Consider the following 17438-nt stretch of genomic DNA (forward strand, 5'->3'; position numbering starts at 1 on the left):
TATGATTAGTCAAAGTTGGGTTGACTTTCTCCCATAAATCCTAATTTAGTAACTTGGACATTTGTGGATTTCTGATCTTTCCTTGGTGCATCATGATCAATCCTTGATAAAATTATGAATGATACTTCATAATGACGATGTTGACCAAAAATCAGAAGTTTTGACTGTGGTTTGACCATAGTTTGACTTTTAGGTCAACTAGTCGATTATTGATCGTTTGGGCCATTGGGTGAGCAATCTTTTGAATCAGAGCTTGAAAATTGGCATGAGGATCCTTTGAGGAATATGAGAGGTTATGAGGTCCACTTGAATTGTCAAAACTTGATTTTTCTTGAAGAGAAGCAAAAACCCTAGTTGTGGGTTGTTTGTTTAGGAGAGTGTGCATCCACTTAGATCTTGAGCTGTTGATACTTGGATGAGCTTGAGTATAAAAATGTGGTGGGCAACTTTTGGGGTATGACAGAAAGCATTAAACAACACCATGAGAAATAAATATACATATAGACAAAGCATACTTACAACAAAACCCCAACATAAATGGTTACAAAGAGAAGAGGAAGAGAAGAAAACCCAATTTCTCGCGGTGTCAAACACGATCCACTAAGCTCCCGACTCCGGATCATCCATGAGCAAGCCATAAATGTTGTTTTCTAAGATCTAATGTACAAAAAATGTCGATGATGTATTGAGGAAGAAGATTCTGTGAATATTGTTTCCATTGCTTCCTCATTTTTTTGGTGAATGCGAGGAAGAAGATGTGCTTGCACTGTTTGCTTGATACTTATGCTTGAACTTTTGTTTGACTGATTCTCTTGACCGTAAAATACACCATTTAATTAATCGAAATCTACCCTGTCCCTGGTTGAAATTAAGGTTTATTTGAAAAATAGAAACAAACTCCAACTTCTGGCTTGAGGGGGTTGACTACGGATTATCTCCTTATTTCTCCACTATTTAGGGATTGAAACAATGCCTTACATCGTCGACTCGGTCTTACCTTGAAAGCATATGTTTAGCAAGATTTAGTTATTTGTATTTCGTTATTCTCCTTTAAGTTTGTTAATAATTGAGAATTGAAATTAAAATAGAATAGAAGGGTGCGAGTGGAAAGTCATAGTAGTGATAGGATGAATCGAATGAATTGACTCCAAAACCTGCATGGTTATCCCATTAGAATTGTTAATCAGAAGGTACAACTTTTATCCCAGGTAACACATAGCGATCGCAGGGGTTGCAATTTTGACATGATAAACACCTATTAATCCTAGGGACAATCTCCTTTGTTAATCCAATGACTTTGTTTTACTTCTTAGTTCCGTGACTTGTAGAAGTAAAGGGTAACCTCGAACTCTCCTTGGGCATGTCAAACCCGTTGGGAATAAATTGTTAGCGGTGGGTTTTCGTCGTCCGGAATTTCATGAGTTTCCTTTAACTGAACCTCTTTCACTTTTTCTTAGGGTAGTATCACACCGTTTGCAACCTTCAATGTTTGTAAATTGATATAGAAAATCTACGACCCTTTTGCTCCTTGGTGGGGAGTTAACATATGTCGCCTTCCCTCCATCATAATTATGCATCTTTTTTCAGGATATTGCCCTAGTTGGACTGACCCTTGCCCCTCAAGTTATCACAGAGCGTCCTTGTAAGCTTTGTTATGTTCTAAGATGAACCCCTTTATGACTAGTTAACTCTTGAGTGTATCTATGGGGGAACTTCTTTGTTGAACTAATCCTTGCTCAATGATAACCTTTATTGTATTTACAATCCTGTTACGAAAAGGCCTGGACATGTGGCTGGCATGGTGAAAGGCATCCTTTTCTCTTTGTAAGACCAAGTTCATTTTCATCTCTCAATAATTTATCCTTCTCTCTCCATAGTTTGTGATCCTTTTGATTTTCTTTGTGAGTCTCGGGAAATCGGCTAGCACGGTAAGTATGGATACCGGCGAAAATATAAATGCAAATGCAAATGTAAATGTATGAATGTGTGAAAATGTAAATGCATGCGTATGCAAAAGTGTCATACCCCAAAATTTGCCCTCCTCTTTTCATCTGCAATGACTCAAGGTTCAAGGGTTTTCTCAAGTCACTCTCTCCTATTCTTAAATTAGGGTTTGTACTTTATCAAAAGAGTTTGAATCTCTAAGGCCTCAAATGGATCTCAAGGTGTCTCATATAGCTCATTATGGTTCAAGGTATCTCCATGTCAAAAGTCAAGCTTCAATTTCAAGGATTTCTCATTCGATGGCTCAAATGACCAACAATCGACTAATTTGACCTAAAAGTCAATTATGGTCAAAGTACAGTCAAAACTCCTGACTTTTGGTCAACATTAAGTATTTGAAGTTATATCCATCATTTGATCAAAGGTTGACCATGATCCATTAATAAAAACTCAGAAATGAACAAAGACAAAAGGTTCAAATTAGGGTTTTTTATAGGAAAAGTCAACTCAACTTTGACTGGTCATAACTTTCACATGGAGTATAAAAAATTTCCCAACCAAAGCCTATTTTGAAGGAAATTGGATTCTCTACAACTTTGTCTCTCACAAGCCAAGGCCAGAAATGCTTCATTTGAGAGATATGGTACAAAAGATTATAGGTCCTCCTAGAACTCTCCCATACCTTAAAAATTGAGGGAGATATGACTTGTCAAAGTTGGACAAATTCGGGTGAAAAATGTGAAGCGAATATGGTTCAAAATGGATTTTCTTCCAAATGGGCCTGACTTTTTATGATCCAAAACTTACTTATGAGAGTACTAAGAACCTCCAAACTCATTCCAACGCCCATGTGATTTTTATTCTATTTTTATTGAATTTTATTCATTAAAAATATAATTTAAATAAAGTAATTTTGAAGAAAGCATGAAAGATTTGATTTAGGGAGAGTTTCTAATCAATATCAATCATTAAAATATCACATATTAGAGTTAATTTCGTGGGATATAGGATTGATAAGAGAATAAATTGAAATTGGCCAATTTTGGACATATTTATAAATCAAATCCTTTCTAATTTGCAATCAAAGATCCAAGATAATTTTGTCCAAATATGTTGCCCTAGATTGGTCTCCTATAAGTATAGAAGGTATCCACCCGGTTTGGGGGATTTATGGCCGAAAAAGGACTCTGTGCGAAGCTTCAAAAATGGTGACTTCAAGTGCCATGGCAGAAGGAGGTTACGACCTGTTCAAGCTTTCCCACGCATCCAGAACGATTCCTTGGCATTCCCGGAGATGAATACAATTCCCACGAACATCTATAGCTTCCGGTATCGTGTTTATACCATTCACGGTTTGTCCAAGAAAATTTCTCCTTTCATTATGCCAAATTATGCTTTTAAATCACTTTTGATTATACGATTACGTTCACATGACTGCATAGGATGTTTCTGGGTTGGTAATTTCGTGTTTAAATGCAGGTTCGAAAGTATGCCATTATTAGGGTTTCAGTCTCTCAATTTGGGGGCATCTAATTATAGACAAAATTGGCCTAAATCAATGACACCATTCGATTCAGCGGCCGATTTCTATTCGATTCGTGTTTTAATCTGAAGTTTACTTGGTCTGTATGACGAGGTTGATGATGGCAGGGATTGCAGTAGGTCTCGGCCAAGTCTGAACATGCAGCCACCCTTCTAAGGATCCCAGGAACCTATCTCAAGCATCACTGAAGCACGAAGCTGCCGGAGACCGTGCCATTCGTCTTCATGAGAGATAAGTTTTATTAAGCTCATACTCACTGATTCATGTCTCATTAATGTATTGTAAATGCATGATTATGTTTAGTGTGTTATTTAGAGTAAGTTCGACGTGTTACATGTGAGTTTAAATGCCTAAAACTGATAGCGCCATTGTTAGGGCAAGCTTTTCTATGTCTTCGTGGCGCATTATGCAGGCACTTTTAGGTCAAACCGATGCTTTCATCAGACTCGCAAGGGTCGAAATAGGGGGGTATGGTCTTCCTTTTGCATTTATCGCGGCTGTTTCGCAGGCTTTGGAAAGCTCCTCATCGGAGAAGATGAAGGAGACCGTCGCATGCGGCGGTTTGAATAATCCCAGACGGTCAAAACTGCTTACGTGGCCACAAGTGTTAATTTCTATTGGCAGCGAGCGTATGTGGATCTATTGTCAAGGAAAAGTACTGTGAACCCTCAGCACTTGTGTTCAAACCCTGGCGCAGACAGTTATTTTTACAAATTACGTCTTCACTGATCCAGTGCACGCCATCAAATTCCATCCACGGTGCATCCTCACCTGTCCAATGTCAAATCTTCCTCTTGTGCCCCAGCTTAGGAGAGACTTATATCTTGTGAAACCCTATTCTTCTTGGCCCAAAAAAATCTCCTCTTTTGTCTGATCTTATTAGGTTTATATAGAGAGTGAATTTAGGTTAAACACTTGGAGAAAAAATATTGCTTGATTGGAAAAGATTTGATTTAATTCTTTGCACAAAATCTTTCTATTTTTGCTTCAAGCTCACTTCCATTCTTTTCCACGTTTTCCTTAGTCTCATAAATCAATTTGGATCTGATTAAATATTGGGAGAATAATTTGTAAAATCTCCTTCCATTTTGTTATGATTTATTTTGATTATTAAAAAATCATAAAATACTTAGAAGTTGATTCATGGGCTCCTTATATCCTTATTGTCACGTGGACAACCCAAAAGTATAGTCCCATTTGGAAGAAATTCACTTTTGCTTACATTGACTTTCATATATTTCACCCAAAATCGACCAACTTTGCCAAGGTGTATCTCCCTCAATTTTTAAGATATGGAGGAGTTCTAGGATTTTTTAGAAACCTTGAAGAGTCCTCTAACCAATGTTTTTGGTCTCATGTCAAAATAATTTTCCATACTCCTTGTGTGCTCTTTTTAAAAAAAAATGGCTTTTGGTTGACTTTTGAAAAGGACCTATAATGTTTTGATCCATATCTCTCAAATGAAGCATTTTTAGACCTGGCATGTGAGAGACAAATTTGTAGAGAATTCAATTTCCTTCAAATTGGGCTTTGGAGAGAGACTGCATGCTTTCTTCTGGTATATCTTTGAGCATTTGAAGATCATATGAGTCAAAATAGTTTGAAATATGGTGGGCAAATTTTGGGGTATGACAGCAGGGATATAGCCACGCTTAGAACTGTATGTAAAAGGTCTGCATTTTTTCCAGAAAAAACCCACGAGGAAGATGAAGCTCTGGGCGCGAAGTGTTTTTTTGATTTTTTAAAACGTTGGCGTTTTATATATATAATACTGTGCTTGATCTTTAATCAGCGTAGAAAGCCAGCGCAATTGGATTTGAGTGTTGTTGGCAAATCAAAAGACCTGGGTTCGATCCCCAGGTCATGCACATTGTTTTTCTTAATTTCTTAACTTGTTTGTTATGACTAACTTATCAATCCTGCACTGCACGTCTCTTGAGGACCACCATACACCGGCGCATCCATATGATGAACAAGATGGAGGTCGAGTTCTTCGAGTGAAGGGAAACACTCAGTGATGAGTAACAAGTGAGTGCTGTTGAAAGAACGTAGGTTGGAACAAGTGAGAGAGGTTAAAGTTGTAATTTTGTTAGAGAAAGATCGTAAGCCGTTAGCGGGAAGGGTGGGTTTGTGAGAGATATTGAGTGAAGTGAGGTGCAATGGGAAAAGAGAGATTTGATAGAGAAGTGAATCGAGGTCGCCGTGGAAGTGAGTAAGGTCAAGGGAGGTGAGGTTTGTGAATCTATGGAGGAGGTGAGGTTTGGACGGTGGTCTCGTTCACTGGTTTGAGAGTTTTTCTAATTCTAGGTTTTAATGTGTGAGATTTTGCAAAAGTTTGTTCAGCTTTAAAAATATGGATTTATATAATAATTAATAAAAAATTAATATCTCTCTCAAATAGTAATAATTAATTATGAATTATGAATGTAAAATAAATCGAACCAAAGGGACTTAAGAGCATCTCCATTGGGGGAATTTAGAAATTGTTTAGCTTTTAAGTTCTATTCTTTAACTTTTTTTTTATCATTGGAGTGTGATGATGTGGTACCATTGATTGCTTAAATATAAGGGATAGAGCTTCATGAAGCAACTTGAAAAGTTGAGAACTTATCATTAAATATTATTATTTTTGAGGCAATTCAATTGAAATAGTAATGAAATGTAGTTGTCAATTGTAGTACAAATATAATAATAGAAATTGGTGGGACATAATATACATGGCTTATTTATAATTACCATTAGAGCAAAAATAACTTAGATTGCTTATGGATTCCTTAAATGCAATGTGACAATTTGGACCCACAAAATATGACACAAGCAATCAAGGATGTTCTCTCCATTGGAGATGCTCGTTTTAAAAATCGGAGCGGTCATTAAACCGGCGAGGGTACTGAGTCACTGGTTCATCGATCGAACCACTAGGTCACTGGTCGAACCGCATGACCAAACAGGATTAAACCGGATAACTCGGTTTAATAAACCTGTCATTATAACTAAACTATATAGGTATAAAACTGGCCGAACCGGATCATTCAATCTCTAAAAAAATATAATTAGTACTTAAATTTTTGAAAAATATCATATAAATTCACTAGTTGATAAATTAAATTTAAATTTAAACATAAATATCACACACATAATAAAATAGTACAAAATTACAAAGTCTAATTGCAACATAATCTAATTGAGTACTTTAGAACAAAAATACTCAAATATCTATTAAATTTAGTTCCAAGGAGATAAAATTATTTCAATGTTGGAATCTCCTTCAATAGACAATCATCTACTTAACTTAAGAAACACAGAATATAAATTTTTATTTTTTTAGTGAAAAAAATCCATAAACTATTAAAGTTAACTAAAAGATATTTAATCTATTTTTTCACCCAACTATTTAGTCTCTCTTAGTCTCTCAATATAGTCCATAAACTACTAAAATTAATTAAAAGATATTTAATCTATTTCATCCAACTATTTAATCTCTCTCAAAGTCAAAAGAGTTGAATTAAAGAATATTTTATAGATCTTTGAGTATATGAAGGCAAAATAGAAAAATCATGTAAATTGTAACTACACAACACAAACACCATAAGCCACAAACAAAAAATCAAGAAACAAGGAAATTCATTCCACTCTTTTGCTCCCTTTCTCTCTTACGGTTGCTCAACACATTGCCACTACAAGGAGCTGAACCAAAGACAGTACTAGACAAACAAGGCAAGCGTCTAAAACAGAATGAAACAACAAAAGTAACAAAGCTTCATTCTGTTTTATCAGTTTTATTTGTTTTCTCTTTTGCTTTCATTATGCTTTCAGACAACAACAAGAAAATCAGTAAGAACAACAACAACTCTCACAAAACAACAACAAAATCAATAATTTCAAAGATTGAAGACAACAACAACTTCAGACAAAGTAACCCTAATTTTTAACACATATCAGAATAAAAAATGAATAAACATACGGTGGTGCAGTGGGATTGAAGATGGAGGCGCGGTGGCGGAAAAGGAAACGACGGTGTTGTTGTGTAAACGGAACAGGGTTCTTGTTCACCGTTTGTTTCTACTTCTTTTCTTTTGTTTCTGGAAACTATAAGGTAAATGGCTGAAACAAGTTAACAAAATAATTTTCATTTTCATTTTTTTTTAAATTTAAAAAGTTCAAAACAACGTCGTTTTGAGTAAAAAAAATAAGCAGTTGAATTAACGGTTTACGAAAACCACCGATTTTCCCGATTCGCACCGGTTTCATCCAGTTCTCAGACGTGGGCGATCAAATAATCGAACTTGGCCGGTTCCCGATTTAACCGGTCCAATCGACCGATTCAGTCCGATTTTTAAAACAGTCTAATAAGCAAAGACCATGACAACCACTTCAAAAATTTAATCAATGAAATAGAAAATCATATAAATATCTTAAAAAAAAATCAATCATCCCCAAATTTAATTGGACATGTAAGTTTTATAGATAAAAAGAGATAGCCCTTAAGTTAGCCAAAAATTTAATAATATATGATGTATTCTTTCAAAGATTTTGTTGTGCATTTGTAGGTGTGGACACTATGGACATAAGGAAGTGCTTTGGATATAGTTGATCTAAACAAAAAACCATACAAAATGATTATTCAAAACCACACCACATCATTTAGAATTAAAACATATTATTGCATATGTTTATCACATATCCTCTTCTCCTTGTTCCATCAAAAAATTTTTAGCAACTTTGATATCTATGATATTAAATAAACAATATTAATTTTTTTTTTATAAAATATATAAGCTTAAATAAAAAATGTCAAATAAATTAAAATAAAAAATGTCAAATAATATAAACAATAGCCATAGATAAAATGTGAAACTACTGCTTTTAAAATCAAAAAAATAAAACCACTCTTATTTATTTCGGTAACTGCTCTAGTTTTTAATGCATTTACTATTAAGAAAAAAAGGTATGTAACTACTTGATGCCAGAACTCGCCTCCGAACCGGACTAAACCGGTGGTATAAAGCCAAAAAAAGTGTGTAACTAATCAAGTGGTTAAAGGGTAAAATAGGAACAAAAATAGGCTAGTTCAAAAGAGGATATTTCCTTTATATATAGTTATAGAATAGATATAATAATTAATAAAAATAATATTTAATTAAAATAATAAAATTTAAATCATCTCTTTGTTCCAAATTCTCAACTCGCCTTTAATGTGCTTAAGCTTTTCTCCAAAGAACTCTAAACCTTCTCAACAAAAGGGAGGAACTCCAAGTGTTGAATCCAACAATTAAAGAATTTGAAAGGTTCGGGACACAAATTACTAGAATTCCCTTTGATCCAAATGGGAAAATGGTCGGAAAAAATCCCACTCCCCTATCATTAGGCCATTCATCTTCCACTCTTCAACCAACTCGTCAGATAGCAAAAATTTATCCAACCTACTCACCATCTTACCACTAAGATTGAACCAATTGAATTTGTTCCCCATCAAAGGAATATCAATAAACTATAAACCCCTGATAAAATCATTAAACTCAACCATTTCCCCAAAATTTACAAAAGAATTCAACCCCTTTCTCTTCCCATCTTTCTTAATAGCGTTGAAATCCCTTACAATACACCACTTCCATCCAAAACCTTCCTTTTACAATCAATTAACGCTTGCCACAATTTCCTTTTCGAGATAATGAAACAAAAAGAATAAACATTAACGAGATAGAAGACATTCACTTCCAACTCAATTTGATGCCAACAAAAACTTCATCGACAAAGCTATTGATGTTGTAATGCTGGCTGTGCGTATCGAAGAAGAAATCATGGGTCGGAAAGCATTTTAATATTTAAGCAATTTTTAGTTGAAATATTTAAGCAATTATTAGTTTTTATTTCTATTTTGGATTAAAAGCTCATTGAGGTCTCTTTAAAACCATTAGGGTTATTTTGTTTTATGTATTTAAAGACCTTTGGTGTGGCCATAAGGATTATCTTTCATTATAATAAAATTCATAGTTTTCTTTTCTCTTTCTGGTGGATTCCATAGCTTATCTGACAAATTTTGCGCTTGCAAACCTGTGTTTTTATTTTAGGTTTTGCACTTGTTATTCCTTTGGAGTTTTTGACTGTGTCAGTTGGCATTGGAGCAGGTTTTTTCATGTTTTTTCCGTAGCTTGACAACCATGGCAAATAAACCGGTGATTAGAGCAGATCTTGAGGGAATTACCACGATTTTTATCGTGACACTAACTGCTTTGACTGAACAAATAACGAATTTAACAAATCAGGTGAACAACACCAACAACAATGGGAATCAGCAAAGAGATAAGGGGGAGAACAGGTTAGGGTTCCACGAGGTGGAAACCATCATCGTGCTATTATTGCTGAAAATTTGAGTTTTAAAAAAGAAAAACCCTACGAGGAAGAGGTCATTGATCATGGGAATCGACATAACCATGATTATTTAGTAAAGGATGATATTCCATTATTATATGGAACTACGGGAGTGGAGGAGTTTTTGGATTGGCAGATCGACGTTTATGGATTCTTCGATGTTATGGGTGTTCCTATAGCAAGAAAGTTAAGATGGTGGTAACCAAGCAGAAGAGTATTGCGGTTGTTTGGTGGGAAGAATATACTATTTAGAGGCAAAGGCAAAGCAAGGGACTAGTCAAAACTTGGCAAAGAATTAAATAATTGATGCTAGAACGGTTTATACCAGAGGATTTTGAACAAATTCTTTATAAAATGTATATTGAGTGTGTTCAGGGAAAGAGAATCGTGAATAAATACACAGCTGAGTTCCTGCTGCTTTATGAGCACAGTGAATTAGGAGAACTAGAGAGCCAGAAAGTGGCTCGATACATCAGTGGCCTAAAGGGATCCTTGCATGAGAATATGGGTTTACATACTATATGGACCGTAGATGAGGCATCTAGTTTAGCTTTGAAGGAAGAATCAATAGAAAAATCCCCTTGAAATTTCTCGTCTTTTAGAAGGTACTCACTCTAGAATAACTTTGAATCAGTAGGTGACAAGAAAAAGAGTGCAACACCCCGGGATTCCAACCCTAGGAATTAGGGGGCTAGCATATCTAGCCATGTGCAGCTTGGTAAAACACAAATCTAGATGCAAAATAATCCATATGTTAAACCCATTGGAGACATGTGTTATCATTGTAACAGAAGAGGTCACTGGTCGAATGTTTGTCCAACAAGGAGAGCCGTTGTTGTTGAGGAAGAAAGAGAGAAAGATGAGGAAAGAGAATATCCTACAATTGAGAATGGTGAATATGCCAATGATGAGTTTGCAGAGGAAGAATCTGATGAGAGCGTAAATTTTGTGTTGCAGGGATTGTTACTGGCATCCAAAGACGAAGGGTAACACAAGAATTTGTTCAAAACACATTGTTGTATCAAGAAAAAAGTGTGTTATCTGATTATGGATAATGGCAACACGGGGAATCTAGTGTCGCAAAAATTGATAGATTATTTGAAGTTATCCACATAACCCTATGTGAAGTCGTACCCTCATTTGGGTAAGCAAGGGATCCAAAGTCCGAGTAACACTATCATGTAAAGTTCTTATCTCCATCGTAAAGCATTACAGAGAAGAGGTATTTTGTGATGTTCTTGACATGGATGTTTGTCATGTTTTACTTGTTAGGCATTGGAAATTTGATAATGATATCACTTATCGAGGAAGGGATAATGTGATGATGTTTACATTGGGCACACATAAAATTGCCATGGCTCCTGTTTTGCACTTTGATAAGAATTATGGAGGAAAGAAGTCTAGTTTCTTGGCGATGACATAGAGAAAAAAGGAGCTTGATAAGGCTGTAAAAGAAATTGATTGTTTCTCTCTAGTGGTGATGAAAGGGTTGATGAATGTTGTAAAGGAGGGAAAAACAATTCCAAAAGAAGTGCTAGAGATCCTTGAGGATAACAAGGAGTTGAATACATACGAATCACTAAATGATTTGCCTCTCATGCGAGATATTTAACATCCGATTAACCTCATATGGGGTCTACCTTGCTAAACTTTCCTCACTATTGTATGAGCCCTAAGAAGGATGAGATTTTAAGGGAGCATGTTCAGGATTTGTTGAAGAAGGGATTTATTCGTGAGAGCACGAGTCCCTGTGAAGTACCCGTCCTTTTAGTCCCTAAGAAAGGAAATCAGTGGTGAATGTGTGTTGACATTCAAGTAATCAATAAGATAATTATCAAGTACTGATTCTCAATTCTCTGAAGATAGATTTGCATAATGGCTATAATCAGATCAGAATCAGACTTGGAGATGAATGGAAAGCAACTCTCAAGAGCAAAGACAGATTGTATGAGTGGTTGGTGATGCCCTTTGGTTTGTCAAATGCCCCTAGCACCTTCATGTGGTTGATGAATCAAGTTCTGTGCCCATTTATCGGTTCTTTTGTAGTGGTTTATTTTGATGATATTCTGATTTACAGTAAGACAAAGACAGAGCATTTGTAGTATGTGACGAAAATGTTGCATGTCTTACAAGAGAATAAGTTGTACATTAATATGAAAAAATTTACATCAGCACCAACAAGTTACTTTTCTTAGGCTTTGTTGTTGGTGAAGAATGGATTCTGGTTGATGAAGATAAGGTGAATGCTATAAGAGAGTGGCATGAACCTAAATCCGTGACTGAGGTTCATAGATTTTATGGTCTGACCACCTTTTATAGGCAGTTTATCAAAGATTTCAGTACTATCACTGCACCTATTACTGAATATTTGATGAAATGGAAGTTCAATTAGAGGTTTGAGCAAGAGCATAATTTTTCATTAATTAAGGAGAAGTTATGTACCGCATCGGCATTAACACTTCCCAATTTTGATAGGAATTCCATGTTAAATGTGATACTAGTGGATTCGGAATAGGGGTTGTGTTATATTATCAAAAAGAAGAAACCTGTAGCCTTTTTCAACAAAAAAAAAGCAATGCCCGCCAGAAATAGTGTACTTATTATCAGAAATTCTATGCATTCGTTAGTGCTCTACACCAGTAGGAACATTATTTGGTTCAGAAGTAATTCATTATATTCACTGACCATCAAGCTTTGAAGTTTCTTCATAGCTAGAAGGTGATAAATAAGATGCATTCTCGGTGGGTATTTTTCTACTAAAATTTCCTTTTATTATTCAGCATAAGTTGGGCGCTCTTAACAAGGTAGAAGATGCATTGAGTATGATGGTTTCCTTGATAATTACCTTAGTGAAGGAGATAGTAGGTTTTGTATGCCTGAAAGAGTTGTATGAAAATGGTTTTGAGTTCAAGGAGTTATGGGCCAAGTGCAATAGAAAACATCCTTGTGCGTATTTTCATATTCGAGATGACTATCTTTTTAAAGAGGGTCAGTTATGCATTACTTGCTCGTCTTTAAGAGAGAAGCTAATTTGAGACCTGAATGGTGGTGGTCTTATCGGTCATCTGAGTAGAGCAAGACCATTGCTAGCCTGGAGGAGAGATATTATTGTCCATACTTGAGGAGAGGCGCTGCTACTATAGTTAAGAGGTATTATACTTGTCAGGTTTCTAAGGGCTAGTATCAAAATATTGGTCTTTATATGTCTTTACCTACTCCTAATGATATTTGGCAAGATTTAGCCTTGGATTTTGTGTTGGACTTGCCTCGTGCACCACGAGGTGTAGATTATGTGTTTGTTGTAGTAGACACATTCTCCAAGATGACTCACTTTATTGCTTGTAAGAAAAGTGTTGATGCATCCAACATAGCCAAACTATTTTTCAAGGAGGTTGTGCGTCTTCACGGGGTTCCTAAGTCAATTACCCCCTCCGTCTCATAATAAGTGTCTTATTTGAGTTTTGCACGATTCTTAAGAAAAAGATTAGATGTGTTGGTTTTAATGATAAAATTAGTATCATTTACTAAAATACCCTTATTTATTATAGGTAGTGAAGTAGTTGAAAAACGTGAAAGTTAATAAATAGGGGTATAGTAGTGGAAAAAAATAATAAATGTTATATTGGTATTCTAAAAAGACATTTATTTTGAGACATAGAAAAAGTGCAAATGAAACACTTATTATGAGACGGAGGGAGTACTTTAGACAAGGACACCAAATTTCTCATTCATTTCTGGATTACTCTTTGGAGATTGTTTGAAACTGCGTAGAGTATGAGTTCTATAGTTCATCCTCAAACAAATGGACAAACTGAAGTAACCAACACAACCATGGGAAATATGATTCAGAGTGTTTGTGGTGACAAACCGAAATAGTGGGATTTAGTTTTTTCTCTGGTCAATTTGCTTACAACAATATTGTGCATTCAGCTACAGGGAAATCACCATTCTTTCCAATATATACTTTTGTTGCTAAGCATGTGGTTGATTTGGTTAAGTTGTCTAAGGTGCTTGGACTTAGTGCAGCTGCTGAAAATATGACGGAGGAAATGGTTATCGTTAAAGAAGCTGTCGAGGCTATGTTAAAGGCTACTGGTCGGGGGAATAAAGCACCTGCTGACAAATGCAAAAGAGTCAAAGTTTTCAATGTAGGAGACAATGTGATGGTTTTTCTGCATAAAAAAAGGTTCCCGGTTGGTACTTACAGTAAGCTGCAGCCACTCAAATATGACCCGTTTAAAGTGATCCAGAAGATCTATGATAATGCTTATGTGGTAGCTCTCTCGAATGCCATGAATATATCAAATACCTTTAATGTTGCCGACATTCATGAGTATCAAGCATATGAAGCTCTTTATCAAGAAGAAAATTTAGGGTCGAGTTCTTCAGAGGTGGAAGAGACTGATGTAGGAAGGCTAGTTGCGCATATCAAAGAAGAAGTCCCGCGTCAAAAAGCATTTTAATATTTAAGCAATTTTTAGTTTTAATATTTAAACAGTGTTCTGTTTTAATTATTTAAACAATATTTAATTTTATTTCTTTGTTGGATTAAAATTCTATTAGTGTCTCTTAAAACCCATTAGAATTATTTTGTTTTATATATTTAAAAATCATTGGCATGACCATAAGGACTACTTTTCATTGTATTAAAATTCAAAGTTTTTTTTTTTTTAATGGATTCGTGAGCTTATCTAACACATTTTGCACTTCCAATCCTCTGTTTTTATTCTAAATTTAACATTTACTATTCCTTTGAAGTTTCCAACTACGCCTACTATACAAAAGATCAAACAAACATTTTTCCACATAATAAGTAAGCCTCCCAATCTTCCATTCACACCTTTAAAATACCATTCCACTTCCTTATTTCCCACATAGCAACCACGCAACCACTAAATTCTCATCATTCACTTTAGCCTTAGTTTTTTTTTTTATCAAACACAGATAAAAATCTTCCTTCCTAATTAATTGAACAAGGCTCTTTCTTTTCAAAGAGATACCACACCCTCTAAAATTGTAAGACAAAATATTCATAACAAATTTGATTTCTTAGCTTCCTTCTTGCTTTTAAAAACTTGGTCATTCAATTCCATACATCTAATTGCTTTAATATAAAAATCAACATTTTCACCTCCATCCACCCCAAAAGTTGGTAACAGTATCTCTCGTCAAACGGTTATTGCATTGTTGAACATCCCCGTTAGAAAGACCATCACAATACAACACTGAGCCACCCAAAAATCTGCTAGAAAATGATTCCGACAACGAAGAAGACTGCATTGTTTAAAAACTTAATTGATAGTTTATTTTATTATTGAAATAAATAATTGATATAAATTTTAACAATATATATTTTCTCTTATAAAAATATTTTATTTCAAATTTCTCCTTAAACTTCCAATTACATTGGACCGATCATAATTTTATTAGACCTACTGAAAAATGTTTGATTGTACATTGGTGAAAGACTTAAGACCTCCTTTACCATAGAAGTCACCAAAATGAGTACAATTCAGAAAAAAAAACAAAAAAGAACTTATCTTTTAAGTATAATTCAGTAAGATATACAGATTCTCTACTTATTTATTTTTAAGGAGTAAAATCATGACTCTTAAATTACTCAATCAAAACAAAATGAAAAATTAGACTAAGAAATCAAAATTTTCATGTTGCTTTGTACAGTAAATTGTGTAGTTGCTAGGTCCAAAGATATAAATTTCAAGGAGTTGAAGATCATAAAATTTAAAATTTAAAGGTACTAATTAAGTCATGCATTAACTAAACTAAAAATTGGACACTTTATCTTATAATTCCAATTTCATTTTGGAAATGATAATAATAATTGAATAAAAGAACAATAGTTCTATCAATAACTTGAAGATTAAAGAAGGCCCCATTGTTCATATAATTGCATCTGAATATAGAATTCAACAAAAGAACATTTCTTATTATAGCACTACACTACTAGAAGCATTGAATAACAAAACTGAAATGAAATAAAACACAGCAAAATTAATGGACTTGATACTAATTCATAACTATGCCATAACATAACAGGCTACAAAATACTCTAAAATTTTGAATGTTCATTTCAAATCAGAATTCCAAACTAAACAACCCTAACAGTCATCATATACACACATATGATGACTTTATACAACTTTATCATCTCAAAACTAAACAAATAACCAAAACTAAGCAAATCTTCAAGGGCTACAAATGATTAACGATTAACAAAGAAAATTTCAGTTTTGCATCTTGAAACATGAAAAGAAGGTGGTGATGATGAGTTACCATTAGAAATCAAAGAAACACTCAGTCGACGACATTTCACCATTGGCGGATTGTAGGCATAAGTCCTGTGAGTGTTAAACTTATACCTGACTAAAAGATCCAAATCAACAGCCAAGTCATTGTAGATCCCTACACGCGTCTCTTGATTATACTCGAAAAGTTGTTTAGGTTTGAGTTTGATCAAACCCTTCCCTTCAAACACTACATGCAGAAAACTGGTATTCTTGTGGCCTTGATCAAAAGGTGACAGATTCACTCTAGCAAACTCATTATCTTTGTACCATGCAACTGCGGTGATCGTCCTGTAGTATATTTCAACGTTCTTGTTGGGATTTCTTGACCTGATGGTGGCTTCTAGTTTGTAATCCAAAGTGTTGTTGCCGGTGAGGTTGAACTTTGTGAGAGAAGCATCAGTTACGTGGAACTTGAGATTAGAGGGAGCAAAAGTGATGATTAGCAGGAACATCGAACAGGGAAGAATTGCAAGCCAAAGAAGTATGATGAGTGCGAGCTTTATATGCTGACATGAGGGTATGCAGGTCGCTGGGCAAGGAATCGGACAACTGAAAGTATTGAGGTTGATGGCGTTGGTGGCGTTTTCCAAATTGTTATTTCTGGGGACGGGATCTTCCATGGTGAGTGAGGTGTTAGTATGATTTGAGTGAGGCTTTGAAATGTAACTCTTCCAAATATGAAGGATATATATATATAGTAGTTGGTTACAGTTTGTTGTTAGGTAGTTACAGTTTGTTATTAGGTAGTTAGTTGGTTAGTAAGTTTGTTATTAGAGTCTGTTACATATTATAAAAATTATAAAAAACTACCTCTATTCATATGTATATTTGTAGTTTTAATTTAGCTTTTCAAAGTTGGCTGGTGTAGTATTATGTACATTTTCTAGAATTACATAATTGATTTAAAGAGTATATATATAATTATATATCAGTAATTTCTGTATTTGTTTAACTGTTTGATCATTAAATTTTATAATTGTTTATATTAGTTAGCTTCCAAATCTGATAGCAGTGCAGATGCGAGTTAGTTACGCTATCCAACTAACTTTATGTACTCTATAAACCTGAGTTTCTAAACTGAGATAATTAGAAATAAATTTTACACGTTTTCAGATTCATTCTAAACCTATTATTTCTCTCATATCAGTTTTTTTTTTTTAAGTATGTAAAGAGAACTTATGACTGAGAGGAAGTGTAATTCAATAAGTTAAGTTGTTCAAATTTTAGTTCCTATCTTCTATTGGAATATGGTCTTATATATAAATGATAAT

At 34.6% G+C, this 17438-nt stretch overlaps 1 protein-coding gene across 1 annotated transcript; it reads right to left on the bottom strand.

The window, feature by feature from the left end:
* Positions 1-16082: 16082 nt before the first annotated feature.
* Positions 16083-16787, bottom strand: LOC131615020 (NDR1/HIN1-like protein 10). The gene has a single exon (XM_058886540.1). It carries the CDS (start codon positions 16785-16787, stop codon positions 16083-16085), a length of 705 nt encoding a protein of 234 aa, XP_058742523.1.
* Between the last annotated feature and the right edge of the window lie 651 nt (positions 16788-17438).

The sequence above is a fragment of the Vicia villosa genome, linkage group LG6, assembly GCF_029867415.1.
Source record: "Vicia villosa cultivar HV-30 ecotype Madison, WI linkage group LG6, Vvil1.0, whole genome shotgun sequence".
Lineage (NCBI taxonomy): Eukaryota > Viridiplantae > Streptophyta > Magnoliopsida > Fabales > Fabaceae > Vicia > Vicia villosa.